Consider the following 15,223-nt stretch of genomic DNA (forward strand, 5'->3'; position numbering starts at 1 on the left):
TCAGTCCTGCTATCCTTGTCAAGCCCCTGGTGGGAGTGGTCGGGTCAGAAATGACAGTCACCCAATTATCTCAGCAGCTTTAGGTCCAGAGTGCCCTCTCTGAGGGTGCCAGGCAGAGAACTGCTTTGAAATGAATAAAAATGGTGGGTTTTCACTGGATACACTGCCAATGAAATAACATTTCCTCTTTAATACCCACTCCCCATGGATGGGCCAACAACACAGAAGCCAATTAAGACAGTAATCTCGGAATTAGGTCACAACACTTAAAATGTTTTCTTGTTAAATCTATTCACTCACGCACTCAAAACCCACTTCCTGAGGGCCTACGTGCTAGGCAGTGTACAACGCACTGGGGCTACATAGACGGGAGAGACCATGAAGGCACTGCAAGGTTCCAGAGGTCAGCAGGCCCAACCCCACAGCCACACCCAGGCCGTGACTCCTGGGTGCCTCCACACTCTCATCCCTCAAGTGGGGACACCGCAGTTACCCTACTGAGTTCCTGACAAGTCCACGAGGCAATGCAAGTTAAGCATCCAGCACAGAGCAAATGTGATAGCAAAGACTTCCAATTTATAAGGGAAATAGACACCATGAACACAAAAAGGGTGATTATTCCAACCAGAGGGATGCTGGGAAAAATTATTTCAGTGTATGATAACCTGAAAATAAACACATGCTAAGTCAAATAATAACGGGTCCCTGGATATGCCTTCCAAGGGCACAACTCACTTGGTGCTTGGTTTTCAAGGACAACCACCCGTGGGGGAGTTAGTGAGAGCCTGTGCTTGTGGAGGGACGGGATTCTGTGTGTGCCCCTCTAACTTCTGGGAGAGGGCAGACTACTTCGCCAAATGCCCGGGTGGAAGTCCCAGCATCATCTGACCTTGGAGAGGCATGAACACTTGGACAGGATCAATGTCACGGCAGCACAAACGTTCCTTTTTCCTGACTCATCAGGGCAAAGAGCTCTGGAGAAGCAGTCAAAGGACTCCCTAGTTTCAGCACACGATGACCAGCAGGTTCGGGTGGGGTTCAGGAAACATCACACGACCCAGTCACTCCAAACCGCCCCCCCCCCCCCCCAGATTATTTGTACTACACCGAAGAAATGAAGTCACATACAATCCTGCCTACCTGACAGGGCCATGCTGGAGTCAAGGGAGACAACGTGTGAGGGGATTATTTGCAAAACCTAAAGCCACACACAATGAATGAGGAAACAAAAGTGTGCTCAGCCTTCTCCCACGACTTCAGGCGTTCATCCAGTTCCTCTTCCAGGTCTGAGTCAGAGCTCAGGTAATTGTCCCCTGAAGCCACAATTTGGCCGAAAAGCTCTGAAAAGTCAATAACTTGCTCTTTGCAAACAAGAAGAAAGGAAGTATTAAAGCTTCAGTTTGCTAACTATACTCCTTTGTTGCTAAGTTAGCCAGCAGGGCAGACTGAAGATAAACCAGGATGTGGTCAGTTCTTTTAAGGATTTCATTTCCCTTTGAGAGACAATGCTTTCTCCTGAGATCCCAAGCACCACAGAATTCTCATTTGCAATGTTTGCAAAGCAATTTCACATTCTATAGTGAGCTCTGGACAATTGCAGAACTTACTACAGAAGAAAAGAGGAAAGAATATTTCTTAAACTAGTACTCATTTTATAATACTGCACTAGGCTTGAGTGAAATCAGTAAGGAGCCCCAGGAAAGCACTCTAGTTCTCAGTTAAAGAAATAAAAGGCAAATCATAAATGCTTAGCAAAATAAAATCTCAGAATCTATTTTTTTTTAAGATTTTATTTTATTTATTTGAGAGAGAGAATGAGAGATAGCACGAGAGGGAAGAGGGTCAGAGGGAGAAGCAGACTCCCTGCTGAGCAGGGAGCCCCATGTGGGACTCAATCCCGGGACTCCAGGATCATGACCTGAGCCGAAGGCAGTTGCTTAACCAACTGAGCCACCCAGGCGCCCTCAGAATCTATTTTTTAAATAAAAATCATCCCTGGCCAGAGAGGAGAAGCCTCACGACTATCCCATTTAACCATGTGGAAATACTTCCTATGTTCAATTTTTGGAAGAGTTAAAAAGAGAGACAAAAAAGCTTTCAAAGGTGAAGCACTTGCCGTGTTTAGCCTTTATAAAAATAGAGTCAAAATCATGATTCTGGAACAAGTTCTTTTAACATAATGTTAGGCAAGTCACCTAAGCTCTGTGTTCTTTTTTCCTCTTTATATAATTAGTGCTTATAAGATAATAAAAGCCACAGGTAAAAGCTCCGAAGATTGAGAAGGCAGAAATGTTCACTCTTGTGTCTGTCATTGCCATCTTTAGCGAAATAGTCTGAAAAGCTTTCTGCAAAGCTGAATGATTCCAACCACCAAACTCAGTCACGTAGCTGGAATTAAACCACAGGATGAAAACCACACCTGATGAGGGAAAGTAAACCAGGTAAATGATTAAATTTTTTTTTTTTTTTTAAATTTGTGGATACTGTCTGAGATTACGTGATTACTATGAAGTAGAAATTTGTTAAGTCTCGAAGCATTCGTAAACGAGGTAAACAAATCCTCCTGGACTGACCAAATTCGAGGAGAGTCCGACAGGAAGAACAGAGTTGAAGCAACTCTTCTAGTGTGGCAACCAGGGCCAGACTTGCTTTGAAAACACTATGGACCACTACCACCACCACAGGCAACTAAACAAAACAAAACCAACCAACCAACCCCACAGTGTTGAACCCTAAAATAAGTAAGTAGAAGAAAGTCTGGTTGTGCGGAACACTTTTTTGAAATCAAAGTATTTCCAGAAACAGCTTTTGGTGCTCCTGTTCTGCTTGTGTCCTAAACACAAGCTTAATTTTGGTACCCTCTTGGAGGCTAGTGCACTGAAAAACAGGGTCTTAAAAGATATGTCTTACCTCCCTGACCCTGAAAAGTCTTAGGAGCAAACTGGAGTCATCCAGCCACCCTTAATATACTGTTAGCAAAACGAACAAAGATTCATTTTACAAGAATCTCTTTTTTAGTAATAAGGTAAGACTCAGCCAAACCTTCTTTTACAATGCACTTTTCTCCATCAAAAATAATTATTTGAACCAAATTTACCTCTGTGGGGAGTAGACATTCTTTTTTCTTTTTTTAAGATTTTATTTTATTTGACAGAGAGAGACACAGCGAGAGAGGGGACACAAGCAGGGGGAGTGGGGAGAGGGAGAAGCAGGCTCCCCGCCGAGCAGGGAGCCCGACGTGGGGCTCGATCCCAGGACCCTGGGATCATGACCTGAGCTGAAGTCAGACACCCAACGACTGACCCACCCAGGCGCCCCGGGAGTAGACATTCTAATCAGACCACCTCTTTACTAAAAATATACCTGAGTCATTCATGCTGCTATTCCTCTTGGCATAAGCACTCCGAACCACCTGCTCATAAACCTGAGCGCCAATTGTTCTCATGTTGTCCCGGATCAGAATGCCTTGAGCTTGCATCATGAAGAGGTAGGTGTTCACTGCAGAAAACAGAAGGGGAGAGAAAAAGAGGTGAATTCAAAAACAATCGTTAAAGCAAAACAAAACAAACACACATACTTGGGGTTTCTTTCTTTAAAAAAAAAAAAAAAAAACTTCTTTCAGTTCTAAAACCCCAAAATGCCTTAACTCTATTTTCCATTCTGGGCTCAATGTTTCCAGGTTACCAACATTTCTTGGGTAGCTCTGTAGGACTAAGGGGAATTTCTGTCAATATTCAGCAGTTTTAGAAAAAAAAACAAACCCATAAATTACAAAAGTTCTATTCCACCAGGTCTTCAAATATCCAATCTGTATTCTATCACTGTGATGATCACAAAACCTTTATGGATTAGATTAAAACACTTAAAAAAGATCTCATCTTGCTTTAAGGTGACCTTCTCAACACCCACTGGCTCTACTCAGAGAAAGGGAATCACTGTCCACTCTGCCTACTAGAAACATTTAGGTCCAGATCTGGTCTTGGCAACCTTTGAAAGTGGTGGACTAGGGCTCCAGCTACCTTTCTTCAGGGGATTTGGAGAGACAAGAAGATAATGAGAGACTGTCATCGGTCTGACTTACCCACCCACCTCAGCCCGAAAGCCCAAAGCAATGGGAAAAGAACACGCAACTTGATCCAAGTGTCAACTGAAACATATTCCCTTCATTATATATACAAATATTGAACTATTACATTGCACACCTGTGACCAATATGTCAACTATATTTTATTATTATTTTTTAAAGATTTTATTTATTTGACAGCGAGAGAGGGAACACAAGCAGGGAGAGCAGGGAGCCCAATGCAGGGCTCCATTCCAGGACCCTGGGATCATGACCTGAGCCGAAGGCAAACGCTTAACGACTGAGCCACTCAGGCGCCCCTCAACTATATTTTAATAAAAGCAAAACAAAACAAAAAATTTACTCTTAACAAATAATTATTCAGATTAACCGGTCATCATCTCTGGGAAATGATCTCCACTCATGTTTTTCTGAAGTATCTCTGAGACGGGAAACTAGGGAGTCACAAAGACGAGTTAGTACGGTTCTGGTATGCCCCTTTGCAATCTCAAACACCATGCCATTCATTTTCAAGAAATTATAAGGTTTCAAAACACAACTTTTTTTATTTTTATAATTTTTTTAAAAGATTGTATTTATTTGACAGAGAGGGAGAGAGAGCACAGGTAGGCAGAACGGCAGGCAGAGGGAGAGGGAGAAGCAGGCTCCCCGCTGAGCAGGGAGCCCGATGTGGGGCTCGATCCCAGGACCCCAGGATCATGACTTGAGCCGAAGGCAGACGCTTAACAGACTGAGCCACCCAGGCGCCCCGTCAAAACACAACTTCTTAACCAGCCATTCTAATCTAATCTCTTTTCTCTTCACCACTGTAAAAGAGGGGTGTCCCTCAGGGGTGACACATTTACACATCCAAACTCTGGTGTGTGCTGGAGATCATCTGAACACTTGGCTGCCGTCCAACCAGGCCCCAGGCAGGTATGCTACCAACCGCCTGGGCCACTCTGCCAGGCTCGATACACAAGGCCTCGGGCTGTCCTGGCTCTTCCACGAGGCATATTTTATTGACACCACTTCATCATTATTATCCACAGTGTCCTGCACACAATGGGCAGTAAATAATGACTAAATGGATGAAGCCTAGCCGTCAATTTACTTTATTTCAAGCTACTCTGTTTGGTGCTTATACTGTGACAGGGCTGGGGATGGGGACAGACCAACTGGCACAATTCTCCATGAAAACCCCAGGTGGCCCACATTAAACACGGACATAAAATCTTGCAAAGGATTTAAATGATGTCTAAGGTATGTCCTGAGCCATAAAATAATAAACAAAAAAATTAATGTCTATAATGCTTTCAGAAATGAAGTGGTTTCAAAGTAGGCCTTGCAGCGACCAAGTGGAAGACACCACACGTTAACCTCTGACCGCGGCAGAGAAGACATCAGAGAGAATATTTACTCTCTGTGGCCAGAAAAGTTATAGGAGAAGACAGCTTCAAGTCCTTCAAAAAGTGTAACTCTGTGAAGCCTCTGAAAGCAAGAGTCACATCGCAGTTTTTATCTATAGCAGATGGACAGCACAGGTCACAGGAGGTAGGCAGTCTAGAAGTATCCCTGAACAGAAGATTTAAACTCCATCCAATATCAAATTTCTAATGTGGTTTCATGGTATTTTTTCATCATTTGGGCTACAGAATATGTACATTATACATATTATATATAACTGCCCTGAAATGTTCCTTCCATCGCCAACGTAATACTAAACCAGCTGTCTTCAATAATATGAAAACAATGGGGCGCCTGGGTGGCTCAGTAGGTTAAGCGGCTGCTTTTGGCTCAGGTCATGATCCCAGGGTCCTGGGATCAGGCCCTGCGTCAGGCTCCCTGCTCCATGAGGAGCCTGCTTCTCCCTCTCCCTCTCCCTCTGCCCATGGGCTCTCTCCCTCTCGCTCACTCACTCTCTCAAATAAAATCTTAAAAAAAAAAATAAGAAAACAAATATTCATTAAACATTGCATGTAAGGCTGGGCCCTGCAAAAAACATACTACTTCCCTTCCCCTAAATTTCAGTCTTCTGGGTACTTTTATCTTCTGTAAGGACACTGTTGTTGGCCCCTCTTTTAAATTCTTCGCCCTCCCTTTCTAAAGATTTATTAATTTATTTTAGAGAGCAGGGGGAGGGGTAAAGGGAGAGGGAGACAAGCAGATGCCCCACTGAGCAGAGAGTGCAATATGGGGCTTGATCCCAGGACCCCAAGAGCCGGATGCTCAACCAACTGAGCCACCCAGGCGCCCCTCACCCTTTCTTTGATCTGGAATCCCAAGTGGGGCCCATGAATTTGCACTTGTAGCAAGCTCACAAGTGATACCAATGTGGGGAGTCTGAGAACATTTCCAGAACCATGGCTCTAGAGAACTTCAGCTACATAATAAACCGTGAGTAACATCCATTGAGCACTTAATTATTATCTCATTTAATTCTCATAATTATCCTAAGAGACAAGTAATACTATTCAACTCACAGTCCATTTCTAGGCTTCAGTTTCTCCATGCTGCTTCACCAAGGTCAGCTGAGAATGGACCCTACACCAGGTGTACCTGTGCTCAAAGGACTAAGCTTTAAGACCTTGCTCATCCGTGCTACAGCCACAGCGTCTCCCTCAAAGATTTCAGGAACCCACATGGCTTACACGATTACTGCTAAGGAGCCAGCTCTCCAATCTTTATCTCCTCCACAAAGCTGCCAGATGGATTTTCCTTAATTACAGATTTATCCACACTGCTCCTGCTCAAAAGCCTTCCACCTGGGGGCTTCTGCTCTCCTGTCTGCCATGCAAATCTCATTAAACTTTCAACCCCCAGTTTACATCCTTCTTCAGTCCTCCTCTTCTGGAATTTCTGTGGTACTGTTACAGATTATCAAAATTCTGCCTCGTTTATGTTTTGTCTTAGTTGGCTAACCACTGTCTCACATGTTGGTCTTGCCATTCAACTAACAATGTACACAAACCACCTATTAATGCTTTTTCTGATTATCTACAGGAATTAGCACAACGCTGAAAAAAATAAAAGGCTGAGGAAATAAATTTTGCCAAACAAAAGAAAATAATCACAAATTCACAGACTCAGCATTGGATGGGATTTAAAGAACACTTTTCATCACCATTTAATGCCTCCACACCAACCCCAAATCTTGCCTTCCAAGAAGACTGTGTCAGTATGTAAAACACAGCCATCTTCTTAGAAAATCCTCCTTTGGGTTCCGTCCAAAGTGTTTCCCAATCCCCTTTACCCACTGGTTCTCATTCCACCTCGTGACCGAACAGTCAAATCCCTTTCCCCCACCCAGGATAGCCAAGGACAGCATTTTCGATCTCCCTGCACCCTCACCTCGACCCACCTAACCTTCTCCCGTCCCTCAAGGCTAGGCAGCCCTACTTCCTTTGTGTGCCCTCTGCATCCTGGCTGCTGGCCTCTGGATACAGGCCCAGCAGTCTACACTTGACAAAGGGTGGTGCCATGCTGACAAAACGGTCCGGGTGCAGTCTGATGGGCTCAGAAACAAGCAGGAGCACCAGCAACCCTGTTCCATCTGTTACAAAGTGGTCCACTCGACCCACTCTTGGAGATTCACAATGCAGGATAACACAAGGCCAAAGAAATTCTACAACAATGTTCAATTATCTAAAACCGGCCACTTCCCAAACCAGCCCCATTTCCTCCAATGATAACTGGCAACAACAAGTGATTCTCTGCAGAACTCTGGGAAATTCTGTTTTACGTATTTCTATTAATAGAAATTAGAATTTTCCATTCCCGGCAGGTAATCACCTGGGAATTACTGAATTGTCATTGATAAACAGGAGTCACACCACACTGATTCATAGGAAGCTTGCTGGAGTCAAAAATCCTCAGTCTTTCCAGATATGGGCTGCTAAAGCCGCTCCCTTCCTGTCCTGTGCTCATGCAAGCTGGTTATATAGCTCAAACTACAGGACCTTACAAATGTCCCCATTAAAAGTCCTGTCACTAAATTATGCGTGTGGCTCTGGCCTAAACCAGGAAGTGCATATGCACACACACATTGCTTTCCATCTAAATTACCTCATCTAAAATTCACATCTTTGTGAGGTAGATATCATCTCAATTTTTTTATTTTAGATAAGGAAGGCACAGAAGTCATTTACCCAAGGTCACATGGTCAGCAAAGTCAAAAAAACCAGAGAGAGGTGAAATCAGGTGTTCCCTAACATTTCGATGAGCTTTTGGGAAAACAGTACTTTCCAATAATATGATCTTGATCAATGGTGGCTGAATCACAGCTAAAAAACCCTAATTTAAATTGGCACACAGTGGTTAAGTCCTGCATTGTGTCAACAAGTACCTACGGAGCACCTGCTTTCCTGGGTACTTTTTACAGGCAGTCCTAGGCCACAGGGGGCCAAAGATGAATAGGACAACACAGAGTAAGGTACAGACACAAACAAGGAATTATAATGCAGGGTGACAAACGCTAAAGTAACATTTACTACTAAGTCAGGCTTACTAATAACTTTTTTACACTTTCATGAGAAACCATAATTATTATGTACCGCCGGTATCTGGGCTGAGGGATCTCTTACGACCATAATGTAGTGGACAAGACTAAGCCCCACTCAGGTTTGCATAATTGGAAATTTCCATCCAGGTGCCAATGTAAGTAGCCCTGGGCCATGGCTTTAACTGGAGCATTTGTGGGAGCAAATCACTGGGTCTCCTAACCAGAAGACATACTCTCCTCTCCATTAGAATTCTGGTCAGCCTCCATATCCATATGAATCAGTAAATGATTTTCACTTGAACACACACATTAATAAATGACTCTGACTCATAAAAATTCCTCACAAGATAATGAGGTCTGACATCCCAGATGAGGAGCAAAATAATTTGAGGAAAAGACAAAATTACAAGATCCTATATACTTAAAGAGTTCATAATTTTTTATCCTAAACATGTGTATTCTTCATGTTTGTTACATCTGCCTTGGTAAACTACAAGGAGAAAAAGAAAAGACATTCTTTTCCTGACCACTCAGGAAGATCTGTGTCTTACCCCCAATACGCACACACCCCAACATGCACACATGCACATACACACGCAGCCCAATCTGCCTTCCCTGCTTTATTTTCCCATTTGACATACTACACATTTTCTTATTTGCCTTGTCTACTGTTACCACCCTTACAAGAATGTGAGCTCCATGAGGGCAAGGAGCTATACCCTGGTGGCTAGAAGAGTGTGTCTGGCACCCAGAAGATGCACAACCAATATGTGAGTAAGTCAGGACCCTAAACAATGGAATCTTCTGAACTAGGCTGTGCCCAAGGAAGCAGAGATATGGGATTCCAAGCCCCCCTCTTACATTAGCTCTCTCTCCTTTACGAGAGAAACCCCAAATGTTGTTCCCTGAACTAACCTGTTCCTAAGGAAAGTTCAGCAATTCCTTTTTACCAATTGAGCGTAACTGCCAAACAGATTATTTTTTTCCCCCCAAAATATGTTCTCTGGTACTCTCCCTCCTCACGAAGTTGTTTGGTTTTCTTTCATGTTCCTTAATATAATGCACAAGTTTATTCAAAACCTCATACAAAAGGGGCACCTGGGTGGCTCAGTCAGTTAAGCAACTGACTCTTGGTTTCAGCTCAGGTCATGATCTCATGGGTTATGAGATCAAGCCCCGCATCGGGCTCCCCACTCAGCGGGGAGTCTGCTTAAAGATTCTCCCTCTCCCTCTCTCCCCACCCTCTTGCATGCTCTCTCTCTCAAATAAATGAATAAATCTAAAAAAAAAAAAAAAAAGAAAGAAAGAAAGAAAGAAACAACCCAAAAACCTTGTACATTATTTGTAACAGAAAAACACTGGGAAAAACCTAAATGTCTATCCAAAAAAGACTAGTTGAATAAATTATTGTACATTCACATGGATGGAGTACTATGAGGCCGTAAAGAAGAGGGAGGAACCATTAATAATAGCCCCAAACTGGAAAGAACCCACAAGTCCATCTACAGTAAAACAGATTAAAAACTTGTAGCTTATCTGAATCTTGGAATACTATACAGCAACCAGAATGAACAAACTGTAACTATATGCAACCACACAAATGGATCTCTCGTACATGATGTGGAACAAGGACACCAAAGAGCACACGGTATCATTCCATGTACATAAAGTCTAAAACAGCCACAACCAGTCTATAGTATAAGAAGTTAGGAAAATAGGTATCCTTGGAGTGGGCAGTGGGGTTGGAAGGGGACTTCTGGTAATTGTTTTATTTCTTGAGCACACAAAGGTGTGTTCATTTTGTAAAAATTCACCAAGCTGTTCACTTACCTGTGAATACTTTAATAAGTATATTTCCATAAAATTTACCCCCCCAAAAGAATAAAGAAAATCTGTGAACTGAATTCCAGGATATCTTGTTAAATGAAAAAAAAAAAAGCCAGAGCCTTAACAGCGTGCACATGCACGCATGTGTGCTGTTTCAGCAATGAGATGAAATTTATACTCTCACACATTTTTATAAAAAGAAACATACAAAAGGCAAACCAGGTAAAAACACTCATTATACACGTATTATGTGCCAAGAACTGCCCTCTGCTCTGTGGATAAAAAGTTAATTATAAATAAGATACAGTCCTTGTGATTTTCTGCAGTGCAGGACCCAGACAAGGAAACCTGTAATTAGTCATGTTTCCAAGGGACAGCAGAGTGGCTCCTAAATCAGACTGTGAGGGCAGGGAAGGGAAAATACTCTCAAGGAGAGGCTGAGTCTAGGGGCGCCTGGTTGGCTCAGTCAGTTAAGCGTCTGCCTTCAGCTCAGGTCATGATACCAGGGTCCTGGGATCAAGCCCTGCATCGGGCTCCCCGCTTGACGGGGAGTCTGCTTCTCCCTCTCCCACTGCCTAGCTGTGCTCTCCCCCTCTCTTGTCAAATAAATTAAAATCTTAAAAAGAAAAAAAAAAAAGAAGTTGAGTCTATGGTTGGGTCTCGAAAGAAGAGTGCAGAATAGGCTGGGGAAGAGCACCCATGAAGACGAACGGATATCAAAGGAGAAAACATGTCTGAGGGTCGAAAAGCAGTTCGGTATGGCTGGACTGAAGGGTATGTATGGCAAAAACGAGAGGAGGCTAGAAAAACAGAGGGGGCGAGATCATAAAGGGCTTTATGTGCCATATTTAGGGGCCTGACACTGAAGAAATAGTCCAGGATCAGATTTCCAGTGGGCCAACTAGTAGGTATTAAAACAAGTAAATTCACTCCTACTTACATTCATGGCTCCAGATAAAGGGCTGATATTTTTAGCATCTAGACCTAAGTGCCTTAATCAAAGAAAGGAAGTTCTTTGGATGAACTGACTGAGGCTGTCTGTGCAGAATCCCACTTGGTTATTAAAAGCTGGGTGTCCAAATCTTACCAAAGGCCGTATTTGCCCTCGACGTGAAGCAGCAGGAGGAATCTCCTCTCTGCCAAATCTTGGAGCCAGCAGATGGAGAGAAGACGTCAAGATAGAAAGCTGGAGACTACTCATACTAACTACAGCTGGGGAGGGCTGGGGTGTGGCGCGGGCTTTTGACAGTCCGCAAAGGTGCTGCTTCGCATTGGAGTGGGCTGCCAGACTCCCTGTTCTTTCCCTGGATTTACTCACACCAGGCATCTCTGTTCTGTTCCCCCTACAGACCACAGAATGTGTGATTTATAACAGTGTCAAATACGTTCCAGGAAAACACTGTAACAAATCTTATGAACCAGGGTTATACCCCATTCGGATGTCCATACTCTCAAAATATAATAAAGGTTGGGGAAAGAGAGAATGTAAAGAGAACAGAAGAAGCAGAAAAGGAATAACTAGAGGAAAACAGGAAGGCTGCTCACTTTCTCTCCCGTCCCCCACATACAAGAGACACATAGAAGATACAATACAAATGAAGGGGAAACAAAGAACAGAGATGTGTCTTAGGAGTTTTGGACTTGAGTTTTGCCATGCGAGAGTCTATCTGCAAAACCTACACTACCTTTTTGACCAATCTTTTCTGAGAAAAGTAAGAACCAGAAAAAACTACTGATCTCTACAACCAAAAACAGAGATTATCAATGTTCGCTGCTCTACACGGAGGTGTTCTGTAAAGAATGCATTCACTTATTCTGCTTATAAGGAGATGGATTCCTGGGGGAAGTAATACATTTACTGAGCCCGTGTGTGCCAACACTTTCCCAAATACTTGTGTCGTCTCATTCTTTCCTTACACTAAATGAAGGTAGGTTACCCCCTCATTTTATAGATGCGGGGACTCAGGCCCAGAAAGGTAACTTGACTGTGTGTAACCAAGATTTATCTCCAGAACCCAAGTTTTTAACAAATACTATGTTCCATCATCTTCTCAGGTTCTCAAATGCCTAGAAATCCCTTGAACACACAGCTCTTGTTCCCACACTTTGCTTACAGATTCCTTTTATCTGGATCCTCAGTGTCAATATCTTATACCTGATTGGCTCCCAGCATCACACTTCAGTAGTGGATGCCAATGCTCATGATATATAGTATGGTGCGTCCCTAAAATTTTATTAAGTTTTATAAAAATGTAGTAAGTTTGAAGCTCTAATGTAAATCCTGATTTTTTACGTTTCAGATCTACTTAAAATGTTGGAGGCTCACACTATACACTGAGAAATATTAAGATCCAAGGTTGTGGGTGCACAGTGACACATATTTAAGAAAGAAAATAAACCTGTTTTTTGTTTTTTTTAAGATGCAAGGAATTTTTTCAGGGCACCTGGTGGCTCAGTCGGTTAAGCCTCCAATTCTTGATTTCCGCTCAGGTCTTGATCTCAAGGTCCTGAAATGGAGCCTGGCGTGGGCCTCTGCACTGGGGTGTGGAGCCTGCTTAATTAAGATTCTCTCTCTCCCCCCATCCCCCCACCCTCTCCTCCCTGCTCGGTCTAAAAAAAAAAAAAAATGCAAGGAATTTTTTGACAAGAAATTTACAGCCTTTGGCATATCTATTTTGACGTTCAAGAGCAACTGTGTAGCAATTTTCACACAAAAAGTATTTAAAGAAAACTGGGTGTTGGCAGGGGAGACATTAAGAGAGTAAGGAACCCCCAAAATTATTTTGGGGGAAAAATTTCACTTGACAAGTCTTTTGCTTTCCTAGTTCTCCCCATCTGAAGCAGAAAAACCACCAAGTCAATCACAGGTTCTATTTTCCACCCTCCCTAGTTTTTATTCCCAGCTATTAAAAAAAAAAGTGGTAAAAATTAACAACTATGAAATACTCTGTAAACATTTCTACAGACCTGTTAGTCTATTATCTGTTAAATTATTAAACTGTACATGAGATTAGAAATGAAAATTCTGCCTAAACCGGTATTAACTAGCCGAGCAGCCTAAGGCAGTCACTTTAGCTTTGTTTCCCCCCAAATTCTTAACAGCATGGTTACCAACCTCCACAAGTACATACCCACAAGGGGCTCGGCCAACATGGATGCCCCAATTTTGCACTGTGTAACCTGCATGGAACCCTGGGTCAAAGAAAACTAGAAATTACCTTTCTGTCACTGTTCCCATTGAATACCTGCAGGTACCCTGGCCCTGCCCTGGGCGGTAAAGTCTCAGAGAGGGTGGAGATGTCACTGTTGGAACCAACGAGCAACACGCTTTCCGCAGCTGACTCCAGACAAAGGCTCTGCCCACCTCTTGGGCCTCACCTCCCCACGGCCAGGCAGAACTGCTCCTCCGTCTGACTGTGCTCTGGCGATACCTGCTCATACTCATACTAAGCTTCCATGGCCCCTTTCATAGCTTTTCCTGATATTATCCCACCCCCCCTCCCCAGGATTAGAACGGTCCAGGCTCTTTTCCAATTGATACATAAACTCTTATCCATGATCCTATACATCTGAGCATGGTTCTTTCAGAAGCTGTGAGAGTGCAGAATGCCTTATTCTTTTTCTTTTTTAATCTGTAATGTCTGATAAATTGTAAACACTTAGCTATTTATTAAATTAATGAATTACAGCTCAGCACACAGCATGCTGTTATGGCCATTTGGTGGAGGTGACCTGTTTTCAAAAGCTCTAAGTATAGTGGCTTTTCTGCAACCACACCACAAAGATTCAGCCAGAAAAGGGCAGAGTGAAACATACACTTGATAATTTTGCTGGTTTACCAGTGTAAATTGGTATAACCCTTTGGAAAAACTGTTTGCAAATTCAACAAAGAGCCATAAAAATGCTCATATCCTCTGATCTGGCAATTTCAAGGAAACTATTCCAAATATGTAGACATTCTTTGCACAAAGTCTTTTATTAAATGATCTAGAAAAGCAAAAACTTGGAAAACAACTCAAAAGCAACAATAAGATAACAGATAAGTTAACTGTGATACATACACCTGACAGGATCTTACATAGCTTTAAAAAGCTATGAAACCTCATAAACGTAACAAATGTAGAACACCTGGCACAGACTACCACACTTAACATGAGAAAAGTTCTGTCATATTACGGTAACTAGTGCTAAAGAGTAAGTAAATGCATAAGGCAAAAGAAGACTAGAAGCAAGGTTACCCATGTGCTTAGGTGTTAACAGTATGTGAGTTGACTTCCTTCTGCTTCTACAACTTTTCTCTACAACAGTTTTTAAAAAAATAAATATGTAATACAGAAAAATAAATAAATAAACGATTCCTCCAGCCAGACTGAATTTATCTGACAATAGACATTAATAAACAAAACATTCGCAATTTCATTCTTTAGCTGTCAGACTGGGGGTGGGGAGAGGAGCAAGTATGTAAAGTATGCAGCTGTCATACTTGAATTATCTCCACATCAACATTCTGTTCTAGAAAGGTGGTCAATGACGGCCACTCCTCAAGTCCTCCCTACCCTGAAACCCAGGAAAGCTTCTTAGAACCAGAAATGTCTACAGAATCCAGGAATTTACGTACTGACAGGGAGTTCTAGTTTCCTGTCTTTGGGGAGCGTACATATACCGCACAAATGACAGGAAGAGTAAGAAACCCCTCATAAAAATCTGCCTTCTAAGGAAGATGGTGGAGAGGAAATTCCTTGACTGGGGAGGTCAACAACACTGGTTTTGAGTACTGTCCCTGGCTGGCTCTGTGGTCTCTGGACCTCGGCCGCCCCATCTTTACAACATTC

The 15,223-nt window shown here is 42.8% G+C and overlaps 1 protein-coding gene across 1 annotated transcript in view; it reads right to left on the bottom strand.

Annotated features, from left to right (window-relative positions):
• B4GALT5 (beta-1,4-galactosyltransferase 5) overlaps nt 1–15,223 on the bottom strand; it is a 77,173-nt gene that overhangs the window by 17,903 nt on the left and 44,047 nt on the right. The window contains exon 2 of the mRNA XM_027621256.2: nt 3,364–3,498. Coding sequence (XP_027477057.1) covers nt 3,364–3,498 — 135 coding nt within the window. The remainder of the gene's footprint in view (nt 1–3,363; nt 3,499–15,223) is intronic.

This window comes from Zalophus californianus, chromosome 8 (genome assembly GCF_009762305.2).
Source record: "Zalophus californianus isolate mZalCal1 chromosome 8, mZalCal1.pri.v2, whole genome shotgun sequence".
Taxonomy (NCBI): Eukaryota; Metazoa; Chordata; class Mammalia; order Carnivora; family Otariidae; genus Zalophus; species Zalophus californianus.